The following is a 24,169-nucleotide window of genomic DNA, read 5'->3' on the forward strand; positions in this document are numbered from 1 at the left end:
ATGTGGGCATAGTCAGCTGTTTGGACACCCAGCAAGGTGCAGATAGTAGGAAGCATTATTTGGCTTTTGAGTGAAGAGTATTCTTCAAGTATATGTCACATGTGAACCCCTAAAATACCAGAACAGTGGAAAACCCTCAACCCCAGTGACCTCACTGTAAACTCAAGCCCTGAAGTATTTTATCTAGGGGCATGAGGAGCATTTCTGCAGATGTTGCCATAAATTATTTTCCAGATGAAGAGAATAAATATACTATGAGGATTACTCTAGTTTTATATATGGTGCTTTACTATTTCCTGAAAATAAAAAGGATTATTATAGTATACTGCATAAAAGTAAAACAAAAATCTGTGACACTGCAGATCTGTTCACAATACGGTTCAGCCTTCCACTACACTTGGATACTGTATTTCATGACAGCCTGTAGCTGGATAATGGGCCCCAGACTGCTATAAAAGTATCTGTAGATGGAAGAGGAGAAGAAGAATGCAGTTATGAATTTCTATGATCTATTCTATAATAGTTCTCACTTTTTCTGCAGAGTGTTTTTCCCTTTTTTGATGGATTTAGAAACATATACAATATCCACAAATGTACAAATTCCTGGTCTATGGAAAATGGAACAATAATGATCCCTTATGGAGAAAACCCATGACAGGGCAAGGGGAAAGAAGCAGCTCAATCAATACCAACCAATGATCTAAAATAGTCCGCATATGAAATGTATTTTGAAAAAAGTCTTAAAGGGGTAGTCCACTTTCAGCATATAATTGATATGGTTTGTGTACAGAAAAATTATACAATTTTCCAATATACTTTCTGTATCAATTTCCCACTGTTTTCAAGGTCTCTGTTCTGGTCTGTGATGGACATGCATCTGCACAATTCATTATTATGACAGAAAGCAATCTGAGCCGTGTGATAATAACAGCTCATACACCTGCATGTCCATCACATCACCATGAACAGATTATATGCACTGTTACTAAACATGGAAGTTTTCTATATAAAGACAGCAAGCAGAGATCTTAGAAAAGGTGGGGATTTGAAACAGAAAGTATATTGGAAAATTGTATAACTTTTCCTTACACAAACCATATCAATTATTTGTTGAAAGTGCACAACACCATGTTTGTGCTAATGTTTACACTGGGAAGGTGGTGAGTGAAAAACAAAAATGTAAATGAGGGACGGGGCTGCAGCGGCATGAATGCACCCATGATAAGAACTGTTTGTTGGAATGTTGTACCTGGTTCCCAGAAATTGGTTACCAAATGTTATTTGGTCTTTTAGTTGACCAGTGGATGGGGCAAGACTGAACCTAAAGAGGTAGGTTATTAACTCATCAAGAGACATGTGCTCATACACTTACAGAGACCACTTGTTATTTTACGATGAACTGCTCTACAAATTACTATTGATTGAATTAAACAACTGAATAAAAGCACCGTATAAAAACAGATTATGGATTAGAACCTCAGAATTCCAAGAGGCAAAAATGGGCAGTATACCGAAATTCAATTAAAGCTTGGACATTGATTAACCCATGTGTGACACTTCCATCCTTGCAACTTCAAATGATAAAATAGTTTATGACACACAGCCGAACATTATTAATTAATAAGTGATTCATTCAATACATTCAGCAAGTCTGTACGTCCCCACTAAGATGTATGTAAGTTCTGCACACTCATTCTATGCCAGTGATACATATTTATCCCTAAATGTCATTAAACCGATCAAGTTACCCCTGCATATTCATTGACTAATAATATATCTAAGTTTGGGTGCGCTCCCATGTTGCAGTTCAAACTGCATTGCGATTAGTTTTGGGGTGGTTTTAGGTGGTATTACTTATTTTGACACGTAAAAGACATCAAATCAACAGGTGAATGACATTTGTAGAACAGCTTTCTCCTTCAAAATCAAATTCACCCATTCAGTTTGTCTTTGACCTGTGAAATTGACAAAACTGCTCCAAAAACCACAAAAAAAATGATTGCGATGCAGTTTTAACTGCAACGTGTGACTGCACCGAGAAACGTTGTCGCTAAAATCATGTATTAATGCTTCCGACATGTTTTGCTTTTTCATGGACATGGGACATTAATAAATGTTTTAATTTACAGCATTTTTTTAAGTGTCCTCCAGTGTTTTAATGCAGAGTACTTAGTTCTAGACCCCAGCACCTATGTAGTTTTCACATTTTCTGTGTACTACTACTCATTACTCACTATTTAATGTTATGTTGATGTACATGTATGTTTCTTCTTTATCTTGCTTTCACTATTCATACAATGTACTTTTATTCAATATGAAATGCAATTTTGCATAATGTTAATCCCTTATTGACAAATATGACAGATTTTTGGAGGGCTGTCTATTTTACTCAGTTTGATTTAATTCCATGTTTATGGGAACAGGGAGAGCTGGCTAGGGCAGCTAAGTGCTTTGTCCAGGCCCATGATACAACTTTAACCCCTTCCCGCCTCAGCCCTTTTTTTTTGCATTTTCATTTTTCACTTCCCACCTTCAAAAATCTATAACTTTTTTATTTTTCCATGTACAGAGATGTATGATGGCTTGTTTTCTGCGTAACAAATTACACTTCAAAATGGTGGTATTTAATATTCCATGCCGTGTATTTGGAAGCAAGAAAAATTCCAAATGCAGTGAAATTGGTGAAAAAGCGCATTTTTAAATTTTTGCCATCTTCTGCCACAAAAAACTTTTTAATACTTTGCATGGAGCTGTGGGTGATGTCATTTTTTGCGATTTTTGATGATGATTTTAATGCTACAATTTTCAGGAATGTATGACCTCTTGATCATTTTTTATAGAAAAGTTATATATTTTTAAAAATGGCAAAAAAGTGCCATTTACGAATTTGAGCGCTATTTTCCGTTACAGAGTTAAAAGCAGTCAAAAAAAGTTTTTATATTCTGATAGATCTAGTGAAAAAGGGGGGGGGGGGGGGGTTATTATATAAATATATTTTTAAACTTTTTTAAATTTTTTAAATTTTTTTTATTATTTGTATTACTATTTTTGAGATTCCCTATGGTACTTTAACCCTAGGTTGTTGGATCGATCTTATCATATACTGCCATACTACGGTATGGCAGTATATGGGGGTCTTCCTCCTCGGAAGACCAAAGCTGTAATTGCGATAGATTGCTGCTCCCCGATGACGTCACAGGGAGCGACGATCCTCGGCAAGATGCACCAACCACGGGTGTTACCGGTCAGCCAGTGAGCCCTCTCCAATCACCTGCAACTGACATGTGACGTTCCATTAACTTACATGTCAGTAACCCTTTAGTGACCAAGCTCATTTGCACCTTGATGACCAAGGTCTATTTTTCAAAACCAGCAGGTGTCACTTTATCCGGTTATAACTTTAGAATTTTTTTAAATTACCCAAGTGTTTTTGAGTGTTTTCCTTGACATTTTGTATTTCAAAATAGTGGGAAATTTTCGTTATTTATGTAAACATTTCAATAAAATGTGCTATTTTCAAACTTCTAAATGTTCAAACTGATAGTCTTACTGCCCAAATTAGTTACTCATTACCATTTACCATATCTCAGCTTTGTGTTGGCATCATTTTAGAAGTGTCCTTTTGTTTTATCACGATGCTAGAAAGATCACATATCGAACAGCATTCTCTCAAATGTTCAAGAAAATTTTAAAATAAATTATTTTTGGGACCATTTCATTTCTATAGTGGTTTGGGAAGTTCTGTTAATAGAACCCCCTACATATCACCTCCTTTTATTAACTTAATCCCTCAAACTATTCAAAGCAGCTGGTATGAAGCTTGTTAACCCTTAATGTATTTTACAGGAATTCACTAATATTAACCCCTTGCCACTGATGGGCTTTTTCCATTTTACTTTCTGTTTATTGCTCCCTACTTTCAAAAATCAATATTTTTATTTCTCCATGTACGGAGCTGTATGAGGGCTTGTTTTCTGCATAAGAAATTGTACTTCCTAGTGACACTATTTTATATTCCACCCCTTCTATTGTGAAGTGGAAATACAATTCAAAATACGGTAAAATTGACACGAAACTGCAATTACGCCATTTTCTTGTGGGCTCTGTTTTACATCTTTCACTGTAAATTCTAAATAGCATCACTCTTATATTCTTTTGTTTGGTACAATCACAGAGATACCAAATTTATATAGGTTTTATTAGGTGTTAATAGATTTTACCAAAAATGTAAAACTTATGTACCAAAAAAAAAAAAAAAGTATTACCTTTACCATATTCTGACTCCAATAACCTTTTCATACTTGGAGTATGGAGTTGGCTAATGTATACATTTTTTCCGGGACAAGCTGATATTTTCATTGCTACTATTTTGGGGACTGTGTGACCTTTAGATCACTTTTTATTATTCTTTTTATGTGTTGCAAAACGGCAAAAAGGTCTATACATTTCATTGCATTTTTCCATTTATGGGGTTTAGCGCCGGGAATAACTGTTTTTATATCTTTATAGATTGGACATTTTGAGATGCGTTGATACCGAAGATGTTGTGTTTTTTTTCTTTTTTTTTCTTTCTTTATTGTTTTATATGTGTTAGAAGCATTTGGGACATTTTTATGAATGTTATTTTTCATTTTTATAAATTTTAGTTTTTCGTGTTTTTTTTGCTTTTTTTATTTTCACATAAATTTCATATGAACTAGTGATCATGTGATCACTAGTTCATACTAATGCACAGCAATAACCATGTATTGCAGTGCATTAGAAGTGTCAGCCTATGCATCTGCATGGGCTGACAGGCACCTACTCCATTGGCCCCTGACCTGACTGAGCAGGCAGATGCTGAAGGCAGACCCGGGGACCTTCACTGATCCCTGGCTGCGCAACAAATAAGACGGCACCCCGAGACTGCGTTGTGGGGTTCTGGGAAGAGAGGGAGGGAGTCCCCTACCTCTACAGGTACATCGATTGAACGGGTTAACAGCCGGATCGGAACTCCATTCCTGTTCGAGCAGGGTCCCGGCTGTGGCACTGCTCCTCCCTGCACGGGGGGGGGGGGGGGTGGATAGGCATGCAGAACTTAGGTTAGGCTGACGGAGAAACTCGTATGGGTGGTCACTAAGGGGTTAAAGGGGTTTGACTATGAGAGAAAATTCTCAAAGTATCAATCACCTGGTGATGTTTACACAATAAAAATCATTTCTGATCCCTTACTTTACAAAGTCCAAATTGTGGACGGGTACTCTCTAAGCAGACACTTCATATTTCCTCTAGTGCTGTTTGCTGACAATGTGGTTAGATTATCAGGGTACAGGTTAATATACACTTACATTTAGCTTCTGTATATTTACTAGTATCTGACACATAGAAAGAGAGAGGAGACAGATCAGAGATGATGAGATGCAAATTACACGTGACATTCTCTGCTCTGCTATCATAGCCATTACATAATGCCAGCTCTAGTATATGCCTCTCTCCCCCTCCCCTGGATAAAGATCTTATCTACCTGTAGCTTGTAGCTGTACTCTCCTCACAATGTTGTTGTTTGCCAGCAGGAAATTGTGTGTTTCTATGTGAGCTCATCTTGGAATGCAAGGGTGAACACTAGAGCCAGAGAGCAGCTCAGTACAGCATTAGGCAGGAGAACAATATGTCCTCCTGACCCTAAACTCAGAAGATCCAGGGTCGTGTCCAGGGGCAACCAAAATTGTGTACACCGGGACCAATAGAGACAGGTTGGAATTATATCTGAAATACTGTATTTTTGTTAACATTGAATTAGAGAATGTGTTATTTTGTTATCCTGAGTACATTTAAGAAACTTGTCTTCATGGGAATATCCCTTTAATTTAGGTTCATTTAATCAATGCATCATCAAAACACTCATCATCAAATATGCATCATTGTCTTACTTTTTCCTCTTCTTCTCTTAAATCTGGCATGGTGCTTATAGAGAGATTCACTGCTGTAATAGTCACAAATAAAACAGACAGACAAGCAAAGATTTTTCCAGGTAATCCAGACTGTGGTTTCTCCACCATATTGTGCAGGTGTCTCATGCACATATTTAGCCTGCTCTCATCTTCAGGTTCAGAACCATTTTCATTCTCAAGGAGTTCGTCCTCTCGTAGATTAAGCTCTGCAAACTCCTCCATCTTCTGGATATACCTCCGTTTACAGCACCACTCCAGATTATCTTCCTCAATTCCCCAGTACAGAAGCTCCTCTTGAAAAGAGAGAGCACACATTTCACGTAAAAGTCTCAGCTTTCCTACACGCAAAAAAGTCAAAATAGTTCTGAAAGCACCAGGATTCCGGTCAAAGAAAAACTCATTACAGGTCACGTCATAATCATCACAAATACTTAAAATCTCATCAAAGTTGCTGCATAGTCTAAGCTGTCCAAGACGCGTCAGCGGGAACTCTTCTAGTGTTGTCCATGGAAGTACATACCTGATGCCTCCGACATTTATAATGGCATGATGCTTGCGATCTTCTGGGTGGACACTATGAAATGTGTCCTCTCCTGGCTGTATGATCCTGGCCCTCTTGTAAAATATACCTTTTAGAGACTCTGCCTCCGTGAAGAAATTTTGGTTGAAAGAAGTCTCTGAGGCACAGCTTAGGGCACTGTAGTCATAGTCTGAATTTTCTCCTCCAAGAAGAGTCATAATGGCGGTGTGAGTTACATCCTGTGGATGCTTGACCATTAGAAAGCTGTAAAAAGGAAGATAGTAAAAATTATAATTATAGGCTATAGTGACTAAATAATAAAAATTTTAGATAATGCATTAAATATTATTAACAGGGAACATAAAATATACTGCACTACATTTCCTTACCTTTTTCATTGTAAAATGCAAAAATTGTACATTTAAGTGGGGGAAACTTGAGGAAATGTATTTTTGCATGGTCAACCTTTCATTTGTGTAGCTTCTGAGACAGTTAACTGTATTTCTTTTGGAAAGGAGAGCAGGGCTCATTGGGTGTGGGTGTTTTTTGTGGTCCATGAATATTCTGCTTTATTTATTTAATAACAAGAAGGAGTTCGAAATTTAACGTTAATATACACCTTATTTTATTATCTTCTATTGTATCATATTGTCATAGTGTGAAGAATTTCTCTGATTTATTCTCGACAAATTTATTCTTCAAAGAACGTCTTACCGGGATATAGCCATTGTAAAAGTGATATGCTATCTATCCTTTTCATTAAAGACAGCCAGGGTAAGGGCCATAGTAATGTCACTCTATTTCATTATCTTCATCTCTGGTAAAAATTCTACTGTGATGTTAAGTACTTTTTACACAAATTTTTTTGGATAACCCGGTGCTTCTGCTGAACAGAAGTAAATTAAATCAGGCAGTAATATACACATTGTGCAAAAAAGGAAAAAGGGAAACAAAAAGGGAGAAAAATCCGCTCACTCACGATACTGCAGACAGCATGTTGGAGTTCACATTCCCCTAATGTGCAAGATCATGACTAAGGACTCCACAATTTAGTCCGAAACGCGTAGATCGTGTATCAGTGGTCACACTGGATATGGTTGCACGCTTTTAATATGAAGAATAAAATGCTATGATTTTAGAAGACTTGGAGTGCTGGAATATTTCCCTATCCTTCAGTAATATACACACATAGGGGGAGATTTATCATACTACGGACCTGGCGTAGTTTTGTGCAAAAACCAACGAACGAAAGTTTGCTGATTTTACAATAGAATGCAGGCACATTCCTGCATATTCACGATTTTAATTGCATGTTTTTGCACTGTGAAAGATTTTGAGATCATTCCACTGCTTTTACACCAGAAAACTGGCGTAGAAGGAGTGATAAATCTCCCCCCTAAAGCTTCATTATATAGGAAGTAAATTCAGGTTGGACAGGCAGTAATAACAACACGCAGATGTTATGGATGAGAGAAAACACTCAAAGCTGATACCAAGCTTTCAGCACACAAATATGCTTAATACATCCCCACATTAGCAAAGAGTTCTTGGGTGTTAGCCACAAAACTGAAGGAATTATGAGTGGGATTTCTTCATCAGCAGCACAAGATATTGACCATAAAACGATCATTAATAACTGAATACAGTGTTTACGACTGTTCTGATATGCTACAACTGCAGCAAACTGTCTATCTTTTAGAGACATCAGAGGTGACATTCAGTTCCATGACTAAGAGAAAAAGTTTTTAAAATGTTTTTTTTGTTTTAAAGTATCCATTGGAGTAAAGCAATAGATTTTCATGAAGGACTTTTGAATAAAGATTATGGACTTCTAATTGGTGAGTGCCACAGTTCTTCATGCTTCATACACTTATGCTCATGGGATGACTTTCTATTTCTACTGCTGAACACCACAGTATCAATTTGAACTCAACTGTGTCTAATCCAAGCTGTGAAGGTCTGACCAGTGGGACAGCACCCCTATTGTTTCTTTGGTGTTGGAGTGACTCAGCATCAGGGCAGATACAGGAAGAGGTTACTCTCTGCCCACTTGACTGCTGGTCAGAAAGATTTTTGACAAGCTACCTCAGAACTGAAAATGCCATAACTCTGGAAAGAAAAGGGCGAGCAGCACAATATGGGCATCATTCTGTATTTTTTAAAAGGGGAAATCACATATGACAATTTGGTAAAAATCATTATAACATCAGAGTTATACTTTAAGTCATATACACAGAATAAAGCTATATTTTAATTAATAGAGAATTTAGATTGATAATATTGATTAAGCTTTGTAAGGAGATTAAGGCCCCTTCTACACTCGTGAGTGTGATGCAATGAACTCGCATCTCACTCGCAACGCATGCTTCTCAGATTGCACGGCCCGAACACTACAAACCGGAACTGAACTCAGCATGTCCATTCAGTTCTGATGTGCAGCGTTCAGGCCGTGCGATATGAGCAGCACGCGTTGCGAATGTGATGTGAGTTCATTGCATCACACTCGGGGGTGTAGAAGGGGCCTAATAGTCTAAATCTATGAGAAACATTGTCAGATTCCTTATCTATCAGCTGTGGAGTAGTGACATAAAGATGATTTACAGAAACTGCTAAAAGAAGTTAGAAATGCAGGGAGAAAAGAAGGAAACAGGCAATGGTGGATATTCATATAGGCAGGTCATTTCTGTAAAGGGGGGCTCTGCAGTGGCCATTTCTGTAAAGAGGGTTCTGCTGTGGATATTTCTGTAAAGGGGGTGCTGTACTGTGGACATTAAATTAAAGGAGGGCTTTGCTGTGGACATTAAAAGGGGGCCAACATAGGCTGTGGTGGTATAGTTGGGCGGAGGAGATTAGGCCTTGGGGAATGAGGTTGGTTTGGACACTGGGAGGGGGGCCCTAGTCGTGTCAACAGCCCAGGGCCCATGGGACCCTTAATCTGCCACTGGACACAGGATAATCTTTCTTAAAGGGGTTTTCCCACAAAAGAAAATTCTCACATCTCAATCCCCTAGTGATGTTAATACAATAAAGATCATTTTAACCCTTTACTTTACAATTTTACTCCTATCACTCTCTATGGTGCTCAGTGTAAAATCCCAGGGTGTGGGCGAGGCCTCACTAAGCAGACACATTACTGTATTATCCATCTAGTTCTGGGGGGTGACAATGTGGTTACATTATTAGAGTACAGGTGTATGTACACTTTCATCTGGTGTCTGACGTACTAACACACTGACACATAGAAGAGAGATGTGACAGATTAGAGATGCATGCGATCCATTAAATGCCTATTACAAAGTCAGCACTGCGACATCTTTGTTCTCAGTCTCACAGACATGTGCTTGCTTCCCCCAGATCACTTATCTCCTTGTAGCTTGTAGTTTGCAGCTTGTCTGTGAGCTCTGTGCTATGATTGCAGGGGGCGTGGCAACAGGCACAAGACACAGAAATGTCATCTGCACAATCTCACACAAAAATTCAAGATGGGGCCCGCGTACAGCGGAACTGATAGAGACAGGTTGGACTTATATCTGTGAAATGCTGCATTTTTGTTAATAACAGTGAATTAGAGAATGTGTTATTTTGTTGTGCTTATAAGAAACTTGTCTTCGCAGGAACACCCCTTTAAATAAAGTAATTACAAAGTTTACTATTATCATCTGCATAAATCTTTTGATTTTTTTTTTTCAAAATTAAGTTATGCTTTGACTGTTAATGATCCATTAGTGGTTGGCTACTTAGATTTCTTTCTTTAAGATTTTTAATTGGGGAAGGACCATTTACTTTTTTTTTTCTTATAAAGCATAACTTCTGGAATCAGGCATGCAACAAATTTTTCAATACTTTCTATGCTAAACTTTAGTGACTTTCTGGCAACCATCCCTGTAAGCTAAGATATTGGGCTTTTTTGGTAGCGCAAATAATCATTCAATTGCCACCTAGAATCTTGACTGCACCCAGTTGGAACTGCTTAGTGAAACTCCAGGTTTTAGTGAAGCTCCATGGTATATTCAACAAGAAATCCTATTATTCAAATCTGGAGCCTGTCTTTACTATTTAAATCTTCCTGTCATTTCGCAGCAGGGAGCCACTGGTCCTATAGAGACACTGGACCATACAGTGTGCAAATTGGCTCCTGGCTGTGTAGTGAAGGACATAGTTTAAATAGCTTTCACTTTTATTAATTTCAAGCTTTCATCTTTTCCTGGCTCCTTTACACAGTAATTGCAGTCACCAGTGATAACATTTGTTGGAAAAGCAAGAATTAAACATACGTATATATCGGTTAATCAACTAAGCAGGAATATCTGGCATGCTACAACTAGTCATTATTACCATATAGAGGCATTTTCTACTGATCGTCCATGTACCTCATGTTAGTTTAATAGTAATTATTACTTATCTGGAGTTCTGTTCCCTAATTAGGTTCATGGACTCAATCAATGAACCAAAGTATCATCAGGGTAGTTTTTTAATGTACTTTGGACTGTTCCGTTATTCTTTTGTCTAATGTTGTGCCTCATCAGTTTACAAATAATGCACACTGACCACACTGAAGAAGCGGGTCAGGAGTCTAATTTGCAAATTGTATTCTGCGAAGTGCTTTTGCTACTTTTTGTCCGAGTTTTCAAAATGGCACAAATGATAAATCACACTTTTGAAACCCCAGAGGCTAGAGGATGGTGTGAAACGGCTGTCGCCTTATCGAATCCCCTGCTCCTATCTCTACCCCGACGTGGCTACTATGTCGGATCTATTTTACCCTATGATGAAATAAAGAAGACTTTTTTACTGGTGATTGCCGCAATCTTTCTTTATTTTTTGTATTACTTATCCTGTTATGATCATGAGATTCATCCTCTATTAGGTGTTTAGTTATGCAGCGATAGAGGTATTTGTATACATATTTAAATTTAAACCCTTATCTTTTTTCATGTTAATGCCCCGGACATTTTTCTGTTTTTTTTCCCATCAATTTCTTCTACAAGCTATAATTGATATTTTTTGGTCACTATAGCTGTATGGGATCTTGATTTTTGGGGGTGAAATGTAGTTTTTAATAACACAATTTTGGGTTTCATATGCCTTCCTGGTGAACTTAATTAACTCTCTTTGTGCAGTATATTTAAAAACTGAAATCTGAAGTTGTTTTTTCTAATAAAAAAACTTCTACTTTTATTGTTGAACCTAAATAACATAATAACCTTTTTCTCTGGGTCAATAAACATAGCAATAACACATTTTAAGTTATGCATTGCCCTACTTATATATAATATTGACAGTTATGTTATAATATAGAATTGTTTCCCTTCAAATCCCTTCCTCATCCATTCACTTCCTTTCCTTGGTTGAACTTGATGGGCATATGTCTTTTTTCAACCATCCAAACTATGTAACAAAATAAAGATTATTATTATCAGTATGCTTCTGTTGCTACTGTTTGCAGGGGCCCACGGGAGTCATGATATGATGTTTTCCCACCTCTTGGCTTCAGAGCAGCTTATAGTTGAATGAGAGGAAGTCAGCTGTGGCAGGGGCACAAGGATAGGCAAGTACCTAGTGTTTATTTGTTTTTAAACAGCAACAAGGGGGAGCTGAGGAGGCCACAATGTTAGGGGAAGATTGTGGACCACTAAATAAGGGAGCCACAATGTGAAGGAGAGCCTGTGGGGAACAATATCAAGAGGAGTTGGGGAACACAATATGAGGGGGCCACAATGTGAATAGGAGCTGGCAGAGGCACAATGTGAGGGGGAGGAAGGTGCCACAATGTGACAGGCAGTTGTGGGGGGCACAATGTGAGGGAAAGACAGGGAGCACAAAGTGGGGAATTATACTATGTGGGCGTGGAATAAGGGCCAAAAGTCATGGGAAGTTTCTGTGGCGCTTCCATAAAAATTGGGAGGTAGACATCACTTTTAATATGCATTAATTCTATATACAATCCGTTAAGTAGTGTTTAGCCGTGAGCATTCCATTTTATGTATTTTAGATATGAAATAGTTTTGCATTGATATAAGCAGTACTGAATGTGAAGGGAATACTTCTAAAATGACTTGTTTATTGTTTTTGTATTAAAAACATGGTCTGTTGCTCTATTGTTTATATCAAATTAAAAGAGTTTGCAGATGAAAGAAAGTTCTCAAATTTAGACGTGAAGGTGAATATTGTGCTCATCATGTGTAACAAGGAGTGGAAAAAGTTTCAACCCATAGAGTAAAAGAAACATATAGATAAAGGAGTCACAGTTAGTCCAAAAGAAGGGGGGGGGGAACCGTATGAATCAACATATGCATAGACAAATGATTTGACTATTTGAAGCATATAAACATACACATGTTGCAATCCTTATAACTATTTGATGTTTGATAACTATTTTAATGTGCAGATTTTGTAAGGATTACAACATGTATATGTGTATATGTGTCAAATAGTTATATAATTTGTCTATGCATATGTTGATTCATATGTTCGCCACCCCCCCTTCCCCTTTTGTACTAACTGTGACTCCTTTATCTTCATGTTTCTTTTACTCTATGGGTTGAAATTTTTTCCACTCCTTGTTACTCCATTTAGTCTTTTTCACTTGAGAAATGGGTACTTCTCCCCGAAACATGTTGTTTAAGATCTATTAATTAATAATAAAACAATTTTAGTATCTACTTCTGAGTGCACCATTCAATTGGACCACAAACAACATAGAAAAAGCCAAATGAAACAGATCAAAGATGATGAGACTCATTAGATGAATGTAAAACACAACGACACACTTCAGCTCTGCCACATTGTCGGGCAAGAGGGATGTGGATCATCTGGACCACTGCAGACGATGACACAAGCCACTACCTGGGACCGGAGTCTAAGTGGCACCCGGTTTTCACCAGAGCCCGCCGCAAAGTGGGTTGGACTTGCTGCGGCGTGGTACCACCAGGTCGTTCCACAGGAAGTGTTCAGCCAGTGCTCCAAAGGTGAAGTGTTCAGCCAGCGCATCAATCAGCGGTGCGCTGGCCCTTTAAATCTTCTAAAGGTGCCGCGCGCACCCTAGGACATGGGGACGCGCGCGCACGGAGCCAGACGGAGACACAGGACCGGGGAGAGGTGAGCTGCGCCGGCTCTGCGTCTGCCAGCCCCGGGCAGCACGGGACCCGCGATATGAGTCGCGGGACTACCCGTGACACACATCTCAGCTATAACACACACAGAGTGCCTCTCTCCCCTAGATAAAAACCTTATCTTATCTGAGGCTTGTAGAATAAACTCTGCAAGTTGCTTGCCAGCAGGAAGTGCATGTGTGCAAGCTTGTTTTGTAATGGGGGGGGGGGGAGGGCTAGATGCGGAAATTACTGCAGCGAGCAGACAGGAGGAGCTATTCATGACTGTCATGACACTCTCATAGTCGGATCCGGGGACAAGCAAAATTGTATAAACCAGGACTGGCACCTTTTTAGAAATTAGGCCAATTTACACACCAAACTAAAATAATACAATCTTTATTTGAAATTTTTACACCATCATTACAGATATATTAAAATTCAAGGTAAGGGGGGGGACACATGCAGGTATCCATAATAACGGAGAGAACATTGCGCGTCGGGGAGTATCCTGTCCGTGGCACACTTGGGGTATACCAGACACCAGGGGTAATCAATGTTATCTCCGTTATTCTGAATGAACTTTGATCTAAGTATGGAGACATATGTCTAAATTTTTTTGATATGCACTAGCACTTTGACATACTGGTTGAGACATTGTGGCAATAAACTATTTGCACTTGCACTTTAAAGACATAGAGTGACTGGGCTATATGCTGTATTAAGAACAAAAAGTGCAATATTGTATATTTATGAGCTTGACGCCCCTCTCCCCTTATTAATGTGCCCACGGTGATTTGATCTAATGTGATGATTTTCCATCTTTGCTCCCATCGATACCTGCATGTCCACCCCCCCCTTACCTTGAATTTTAATATATCTGTAATGATGGTGTAAAAATTTCAAATAAAGATTGTATTATTTTAGTTTGGTGTGTAAATTGGCCTAATTTCTAAATAGGTGCTTGTGCTACACATTGGCCAATACAGATGGTGTAAACTGTTTGAGGAGATGGTGTATGATAACAAGTAAGAATATATTTAATGGAAGATATAACAGAACACCTCCTCTTCCCCATGTAACCCCAAGAGTGGTATTATAAACCAGGACTGATAGACGTGACACATGCACAGTGCATTATCGTCTGCAACTAGGGAACTCCGGGGACGGGTAAGTAAATGTGACCCAGTCTGTTTATACTGTTTTCAACATAGAGAGCAGCTGCATATCTCTTTCACACTACTGAATTAATGAGAAACCAGGAATATAGCATGAAGCAACAGTGTACTGATTCAATGGTGAACATAAGAATAATCCTTTAGAAACTATGATGTACATTAATAATCTTAGTTGGAATGTCAGAAGCGTATTAATATACTGCTGCAACAACATGATATTTGTATACCAGAATATCAGGAAAGAAGGATCCATTTGTTGCAATAAACAACAATAACAATTTTTAAAATTTTTTACTCCAGAATCTGTAACTGAGACATATTTCGCAAACTGCCATTTCTCAAGCACACGGCTCCAGCTTGGCACAGCGCAGTGCTGAAAATGAGTTTGGACTGAGTTTTTATTTACAAAGCCAAGGATGAAAAGATTTTCCAAAATCCTGCAATGTTTACAGTCAACCCTGTCCAATTATAAAAAAGTTGACTCTGCTCCAGAGTGTGAATCAATATGAATTTAACATAAATCTTACTGGGAAATGAGGAAAGTTAAATTACTGTATAACCTTCCCTGAACCAAACAGCTGATATTTCTGCAGAGACTTAAACTAAAAGTCTTTGCAAATACCTTGTAATTTGAAGTTTTTTGGCCTTATACAATAATTCCTTTCCAAAGGTGGGAGATGAGAGCTGAGGAGTGAGCAGCACAGACAAGTCACAAGTTTTTTTTTCACTTATATTGTAATGCAAATCCTTAGAGAAGGCAGAGAGGCATATGTAAAATGCAGGTGTGATGGGCTACTGCAACTTGTCTTTAAAGGGAACCTGTCATCAGGAGCCCTTTTTCTGGCTCACTCATGTCCCCATAGAGAATATTGTGCCAAAGTGTTTAATAATAAAACTGTCTTTTTCTCATCAAAAGACAAGTTAGATGAAGTTTACCTTTCTCTCTGCAGAGCAATGTCCCGTGACCCATGGGTGTGGCCAGTGAGAAGTAGTCCCCCCCCTCAAGAAACCGTTCTGCAATGCGTCTGTGTAGGATGGATATCGGTGTATTTATTTAATTTGAAATAGATGCATGATGGAGCAGTTTCCCAGGCGTGGGGAGAACCGCTTCTCACTGGCCACTCCCATGGGACACGGGACACTGCTTTGCAGAGAGAAAGGTAAACTTATAACTAACTTTTTATTATAAAAACTCTTTGGCAATGTGCCAGAAAAAGGACTCCTGATGATAGGTTCCCGTTAAAGAAGACCTTTCACCAGCTTGCACATGTGGAGATTAACATTCTGAACGGCTGCTTCACAAATAAAGGGACACTGTAATGGGGATACTGGACTCAGGGACAACAGACAGAACAGAGAACCCTAAACTCCAGCCCCTGACAGCCCTGCCTATCGCCTCTGTGTTTTTTCACAATCCCTCCTAGGTCACAATACTGACATGAAACAAGACAAATAAACAAAAAAACACAATAAGGGGTAATAAAAAGGTCACAACTGAGAGAACATATATGGAACAGAATCACAAACACCAAAGAATAGCCACAATGCAAGTTTGATGCAAGTTAATTGCATCAGACTCGCTTGAGGGTTTTAGGCCTGATTAAGAGGAACTCTGCCCTAAGTGGTAGGAACAGGCACTCGCAGTCACACGGTGTTAGCTCTTACTGGTCCAGAGCCTGGCGGCAGAGGGACGTGTGATCTATATTCAATTCACAGCCAGCCACTAGAACATAGTTCACACTGCCAGACAAGAGTAAACCACAGGAAAAGTCAGTGTTTCCCTAACCTGTAACGAAGACACAGACATGGGCGTAACAGGCACTTTTAATTTTCTTTCTAGCCCCAACAATTACATACATATCTGTCCTGGTATCTGAACATTGTATTCCTCTCCACTGTCAGACAGGAGGAGTCACTGTCCAATCAAAAGCACACAGTGGGGGAGATGTATCAATCTGTCTACATTAGAAAACTGGAGGAATTTCCACCTAAAATGACCCGTCAACACATTTACTAAAGATTTTAGACCAATTTTAGGCTATTTTCAGACTCCTCTGGACAGAAAATTCAGTCCGTGCACCAGAAAATGTAATATTGCACTGCAGCAAATTAGACCAACTAATAGGAAGTGCAAAGTAAAACTCGCCAGTCTTATACTGCACCAGATTAATCATCCAGCATCTGACACAATGATTAATATGGCGCAGCAGAGAATTATCTAGTTCTACTCTGCACTGGTCTGGCATAGGGAGATCACACTTTACACATTCACAGAAACTTCTCTGACACTGTCTGCTGAATGTACAGTGTGGAAAATAACTATCCAGCCTTTAAATAGATTCAGGCACCGTTTCTATGACGGAATCCTGTTGTCTGCACATCTACCTTGATGCTTTATCATCAGTAGGGCTATTGTTTAGATTCTTTTTCATATAAAAATGCATGTATTTTGGCAAAAAAGTTACTTTGTAATTGTAATTTTTACTTAATAAGAATTTCAACTGTAAATTAAATACACTACACTTAGCTGCTGTAGTAGGTTGTATAATACCACATTTTGACATAGCAGTCTAACAGGACTTTAATTCAGAAATTAAGAGCTGTTTAACCTTCCATGTCCTTGGATGGCTCGAACCAAAGAGAAGAAATCATTTCAACTGTGTGAAGAAAGGACGTATGCAGCATAATGAACTGAGGCATAAAATGTGATCTTGTGTGGGATGTCTAGTGCTGTCTAAACCAACGGGAAATTGTGTTTTATACAGGGTAGACTGATTGCTTAGTTCTTGACAATGGACGTTATCTCAGAATAGGAAAGTAGGGTATTGGAAAATAATGCTGCCTCAAACTACACTATATATCTTATCAGACTATTCACTGCAAAATACAATGCATTGACCTCAGAGAAGGACAAGGTTACAAAATACTCATATACAGCATTTTAAAGGGTTAATCTAACAGCACTGAACCAAAAAAGTATCCTGACAATCTTTTGAACTGTCCATAATATTGCCTATTGTTTACAACAGCTTCTACGTTTACCTCCAGTCAATAGAAACCTGTCCATGGTCTTGTGATGGACAGGCAGGTGCACAAGCTGTTAGGATGCGGTTACATGTGATAAAAAGTTATAAAATTTTCTGATATACTTTCTGTATCAATTCCTCATAGTTTTCAAGATCAGAGGTTTCTGTCCTTCTATAGAAAACTTCTATTTTTACTTTCAATGCATAGAAATCTGTCCATGGCAATGTGGTCAAACGTACAGCTGGCTGACGGGTCTTGGCCCGATCGCATATGCGTTTCTATGGAAACGCATGTGATCGGTAACCATAACCCGGTGTCTTGCATAAAAACTATGCAAAACACCAGGTTCTGGTTATCGATCGCTTGCGGGGGCCTGCCATGGCTGATTGCTTATACATTTCTATGGAACATCGATAACCAGCCTTTCAATGAGACAGTACAAGACACTCAGGGCTGGTTGCCGATCGCATGTGTTTGCATAAAAACGCATATCCAATCAACCATGACGCGCCCTGTGCACTTTGATTCCATTTCAAAACAAAGTCAAAGTGCGATCATGTGACGGCACCCTCAATAGTGTCTGTGTCTTATAGTCTGACATCAGGAGTATCCTGATGTGCCTGATGGCTGTAATTGAGTTAAGTGCATGTAACACGGTTTTGTGTGTGCAAATGTAGCAGAGATGTGTGTGCACAACTGTATCAGTGCTGTAAGTGTCCATATCAGGGGCCGGATTAAGGTTGAATTGAATGTAGTCCAGACAGGGAACAGCAATCGCTATAAACCACTCCCCAGCAATAACTATATACAGCATCCCCAGTAATCACTATATACAGCCCCCCCCCCAAAATCACTGTATACAACCCCCCAGCAATCACTGTATACAGCTCCCATATAAATCGCTATAAACTGCCCCCCAGCAATCACTATATACAGATTCCCCAGAAACCACTGTATACAGCTGCTCCCCCAGCAATCACTATATACAGCCCCCAGTAATCACTAAAGCTCCCAGTAATCACTATATACAGCCGCCCCAGCAATCACTATATACAGCTGCTCCCCGGCAATCACTATATAAAGCCCCCAGTAATCACTATATAAAGCTCCCAGTAATCACTATATACAGCCGCCCCAGCAATCACTATATACAGCTCCCCCAGCAACCACTATATACAGCTGCTCCCCGGCAATCACTATATATAGCCCCCAGAAATCACTGTATACAATTCCCAGCAACAACTATATACAGCTCCCCTAGCAATCACTATATACAGCTCCCCCAGCAATCACCATATACAGCTCCCCCAGCAATCACTATATACAGCTCCCCCAGCAATCACTATATACAGCTCCCCCAGCAACCACTATATACAGCCCCCAGCAACGACTATATACAGCTCCCCCAGCAATCACTATATACAGCTCCCCCAGCTACCACTATATACAGCTGCTCCCCCAGAAATAACTATATACAGTGTCTCCAGTAATCATTATTTACAGCCCCCAGACATCACTATATACAGTTCCCAGCAACCACTATATACAGCCCCCCCAGGAATAACTTTATACTGCTCCCCCAGCAATCACTGTATACAGCTCCCTATAATAACTATATACAGCCTCCCTATAACTATACAATCCCCAATAATAACTATATACACCCCCTATAACTATATACAGTCACCCTAGATTAACTATATACAGTCCCCCTATAATAACTATATACAGTCCCCCTATATACTGTCTTCTACCCCTGAGGAAGTCTCCGGTTGGAGATGTACTGCGCGCGGAGCCCTCCACCTCCTGGACAGTCACTATTCCAATTTGATGCTGTGATACTTGGAAGTACACTCGCCGCTATGTGACCTGTAATGTATACCAGGGATTTGACTTACCTACCTATTACGTCATATTACGTCTTATGATTTACTCTTAGAAGTAGATTTTGTGTCTTTCCTTGGTAGTGTTTACCATATCTTACAGTGGCTTGATGTTATTCCATTTTTGGTTATAGACATTATTTCTTCCATTTGACTCTGGGATAGTGTAAGCCATATTTGACCTTTAACAGGAGATGTTCTGCTGTTTCATTTATCTGGATGAAACAACATGTGTTTTTGTGGGTACTTTTTGTACTATTTTAACTGTTTTTATATTCTATTGTGTGTGTAGAGTTTTGTAGAACCTCAATAAATTAATTTGTATTTATTATTTAGCCTTTATGACACACAGTTTTTTTTCTGTCTTGGTTATATACAGTCCCCCTATAACTATATACAGCCCCCCTATAATAACTATGTACAGCATCCCTATAATAAATATACAGTCCACTATAACTATATACAGTTCCCCTATAATAACTAACTACATACAGTCCCTCTATTACAACAACTACCCCCCAATAATAAATATATACATTCCCCATATAATAACTATATACAGTCATAGGTAAAATAATAAATAAATAATAACTTATTGTTCCCTTGCTCTGCCATAGCATGATCGGCTGGACATCAGCCGGATTCGGCCTAGGGAGCCCAGAGCCCTGAGCTGTTGGGAATTCGGCTCACATTTGGTGGGGTCCCCCTTTAAAGGCCTATAATCCCTCCCTTGTCCATTTCGTATCTGTGTGTGCAAGTAGCAAAGCTACTGCAGAGATGTCCTTTTTTGATGTCCAAATCTGAAATGTGCCTTAAAATCAGGTGCATCTTACAGTTTTAAAATGTATTATTAAAGGGGTTATCCGGGTTTTAAAAATTACCTAGGGCCGGGCTGTGGAGGGCTAGTTAAACATAATGAACGTGTACTTACCTTGTCCGGCGCCGCTGATGTCCCACGCCGCGGTCCCTTCGATCCGTGCCCCTGTTTGTTTACAGGGGCACGGAAGCCGCGCACAGAGAGCTTCCGGTCCACGATGTGGCCGGCTCCTCCCATCCGTCCCTATCTCTCAGCGTTGTAAGCGCTGGGAGATGGTGTCGCATGGGAGCATCCAGCCGGCCGGAAGCTCTCTGTGCGCACTTGTAATGAAACCGGCGCACAGAGAAGACCGGCCGCGGCGCGGGACATCGGCAGCACCGGAGGAGGTAAGTACATGTTTATTGTGTTTAAGTAGCCCTCCCCAGCCCGGCCAAAAGAAATTTTTTAAACCCGGATAACCCCTTTAAATTAGTTTATTCATAATAAATGTGGCCTATGTTTTCTATAGGACTGGATGAACAGAATGCATTTTTCACATGCCCCCATAGAAGAGAAAAAAGCTCCTTTTTTGGATGAGACCTATGTGCCAAAAACGTTTAATGGACCTTAAACATATTCCAACAGTCCCAATTTTGTGGTGTGTGCGTGAGTCACCCGGGTGTTCCTGAGCTGTCTGGAGTCAGGCTGCAACACCCCCACTGTTTTCCTCTGTCATCTTCAGGGACATAAATGGAGAGACAAAGCCCCCGGGGACCGCAGTGGGGAAAATCGGTAGGGAAGTAGTTTTATTGGGGGCATTGTTGAGGCAGGTGGGGGGCATTGTTTATTGCCTATATTGACTACTGTAGAACACAGTTAATATATTGGCTATTGTGCTAGACCCTCACTAATCTGATGTTGAGGACCTATCCTTAGGGTAGATCTTTAATATTTATTTCCCAGAATACTCAGTTAAATATAAATGTAAATGCATAGTATATAGACAGAGAGGTATAAATTAACATAATTAGTTTCCACTCTAAAATCACTGTTGTTGGGTTAAAATGTGTTCTGAAACGATTGTGATCAGCAAGTAAACAATGCAGGACATTTGGTACTTATTACTGATCAAAAGTAATCCATGATTTTTAAAGCTCTGCAAAATATTATGGCGTTATAAAATTAAATATTTATTATTTATTGTAAGCTCTACCATATATACTGCTTACCAATAACATATTTTTACTGGAATTCTTTATGCCAGTGCCTCCTATGAGTATAGGCAATGTTAGGACAGCTGCACTCGTTTTCAGCTCATGGAAATGGACTCATGTTCATAGACTGAACACATTGCATATGACATCCTCGATCATGTTTCTGTACTTATTTTGTTTCTGTTGTTTTTCCAATGAAAATGAATCTGAAACATCCACCACACGAGGGTGCTCCTACATTTCAAATCTGCAGTCCACTCCCTTGTATTCTGTCTGTAGCAGTGGTAGTCGGGGCTTTGTAGTCCTGCTCAATTGCAGCAGCTCAGTACTGTGTATCTCACACAAGTCTCCAACAAATTCTAATGCTACTGCTGCTCCATCTCTCACCTTTTACTGACACCATCACCCATCCTTTCTCCTCTTCTCCATGCTGATGGGCTTCTCACACAGAAGACACAATGCTGTCTACTTTATGTGAGGCACTGAGGCCTCTTGTTTCAAAAAGTATTAAACTACTTCTGCCTCGTACTATTTTTTCAAACAGAACACTCATGTTTTTGCGTTTTACTATAGGCATAAAGGTATGATAAATAATTATGCTCACATGACAGCAAAGACATGACAGCACATTTACTTAACCCGATTTGGACTGTCTGACGAGGATGAACTATGCATGTGTCGCTTCCCCGATCAGGTCCGACCGGAGTTCACCTTCTTCTTCCTGGTGCATGTAAGTGCTTGGTTTGCGACACAAATTTAAATGTTAAATCCCGAGCATAGTCTGAATCTGTCGGATTGTCCGACGGCCCAACCTCCCAATTTGTGTCGCGTGAAAGCCATCATGATTGCAACACAAAACGATTGCATGCAACACCGATGAAAACGCGGCCGCAGGACCCTTAATAAATAAGCCCCTATATATTTGATCCGAATGAAGATCCATCTATTCACAGAGGAAGAGACCAAGCAGTGGCCATAATCTGTGGTCAGCGGCAAAGAATTCTGGAAACCAGGGACTAAAAGTAAGGCTACACATAACATATTTTTCAGGATTTAGACCAATAAGAATCAAAGAGGCACTTTTGCTACTGGAACTTGGTTAAAAGTTCAATTCTTTATTCACCTTTTTTTGTAGTAATACATACCAGGGGAGAGAAAACGTGCTTCACAGTGCAAAAAGCCAACAAAGCCACGACCATTAGCGCTTCATCTGGCTGTTGGTATAGTGATTGTAACCAAACCTCTTTTTGAATATCTTTAGAGACAGGCAGGGAGAGTGAGCGAAAGACAGGCAGGGAGAGTGAGCGAAAGACAGGCAGGGAGAGTGAGCGAGAGACAGGCAGGGAGAGTGAGCAAGAGACAGGCAGGGAGAGTGAGCGAGAGACAGGCAGGGAGAGTGAGCGAGAGGCAGGCAGGGAGAGTGAGCGAGAGGCAGGCAATGAGAGTGAGCGAGAGGCAGGCAGGGAGAGTGAGCGAGAGACAAGCAGGGAGAGTGAGCGAGAGGCAGGCATGGGGAGTGAATGAGAGACTGGCAGGGAAAGTGAGCGAGTGAGAGACAGGCAGGGAGAATGAGACAGGCAAGGAGAGAAAGCGAGTGACATTGAAACAGGCAGGGAGAGTGAGTGACATCAAGACAGGCAGGGAGAGTGAGGAAGTGGCATCAAGACAGGCAGGGAGAGTGAACAAGTGACATTCAGACAGGCAGGGACAGTGAGCGAGTGACATAGAGGCAGGCAGGGATAGTGAGTGAGAGACAGGCAGAGAGAGTGAGAGACAGGTAAGGAGAGTGAGTGAGAAACATAGAGGCAGGGAGAGTGAGAGACAGAGGGACAAGCAGGGAGAGTGGGTGAGAGACAGAAGAACATGCAGGGAGAGTGAGTGGCAGAGAGACAGGAAGGGAGACATAGATACATAGCTATAATTTTTTTTTTTGTTAAGCAATTCTATTTGTTAGAGCAGTTAGTTACTATCCCGGGCAATGCCAGGATCTACAGCTAGTCTAATGTATAAAGATGTATGTATGTCTGGTCAAGGAATCTGCACGGACGCATTTATAGTCACCAAAATTTGCCTCTCACATATTCCAAAATACATTTATTAATCACCATATACGAGAGCCATTTTCTGCTGTGGCAGTGATCAACCAATCACGTCAGATTCCATTTTTCCGCAGGTCATTAACACAAACTGTGAGCTTTGAGTGGTTACTATAGGTAATGAGTATAAGACAACTTATGTGTGAGGTAATATTGTTAGACATAGAAATAGAGACAGAGATAGAGACAGAAAGGCAGAAAGAGACAGAGAGAGAGACAGACAGAGAGAGGAAGACAGATGCATAGAGAAAGGCAGACAGAGACACAGAGAGAGAGAAAAAGACACAAAAACCGACAAAAAGAAAAACAGAGAGAGATGCAGAGTTAGATATTCAGATATAGAGATAGATAAAATATTTTTTGTTAACCCATTCTATTTTATTATAGCTAAGAGCAGTTATTTACTATCCCAGGCAACACTGGAAGCTACAGCT

General features: G+C 39.8%; 1 protein-coding gene across 1 annotated transcript in view; it reads right to left on the minus strand.

Annotated features, from left to right (window-relative positions):
* KCNG1 (potassium voltage-gated channel modifier subfamily G member 1) overlaps positions 1–24,169 on the minus strand; it is a 68,138-nt gene that overhangs the window by 33,893 nt on the left and 10,076 nt on the right. Inside the window, exon 2 of the mRNA XM_072110635.1 lies at positions 5,910–6,714. Coding sequence (XP_071966736.1) covers positions 5,910–6,707 — 798 coding nt within the window. The 5' untranslated portion in view covers positions 6,708–6,714. The remainder of the gene's footprint in view (positions 1–5,909; positions 6,715–24,169) is intronic.

This window comes from Engystomops pustulosus, chromosome 6, assembly GCF_040894005.1.
Source record: "Engystomops pustulosus chromosome 6, aEngPut4.maternal, whole genome shotgun sequence".
NCBI lineage: Eukaryota > Metazoa > Chordata > Amphibia > Anura > Leptodactylidae > Engystomops > Engystomops pustulosus.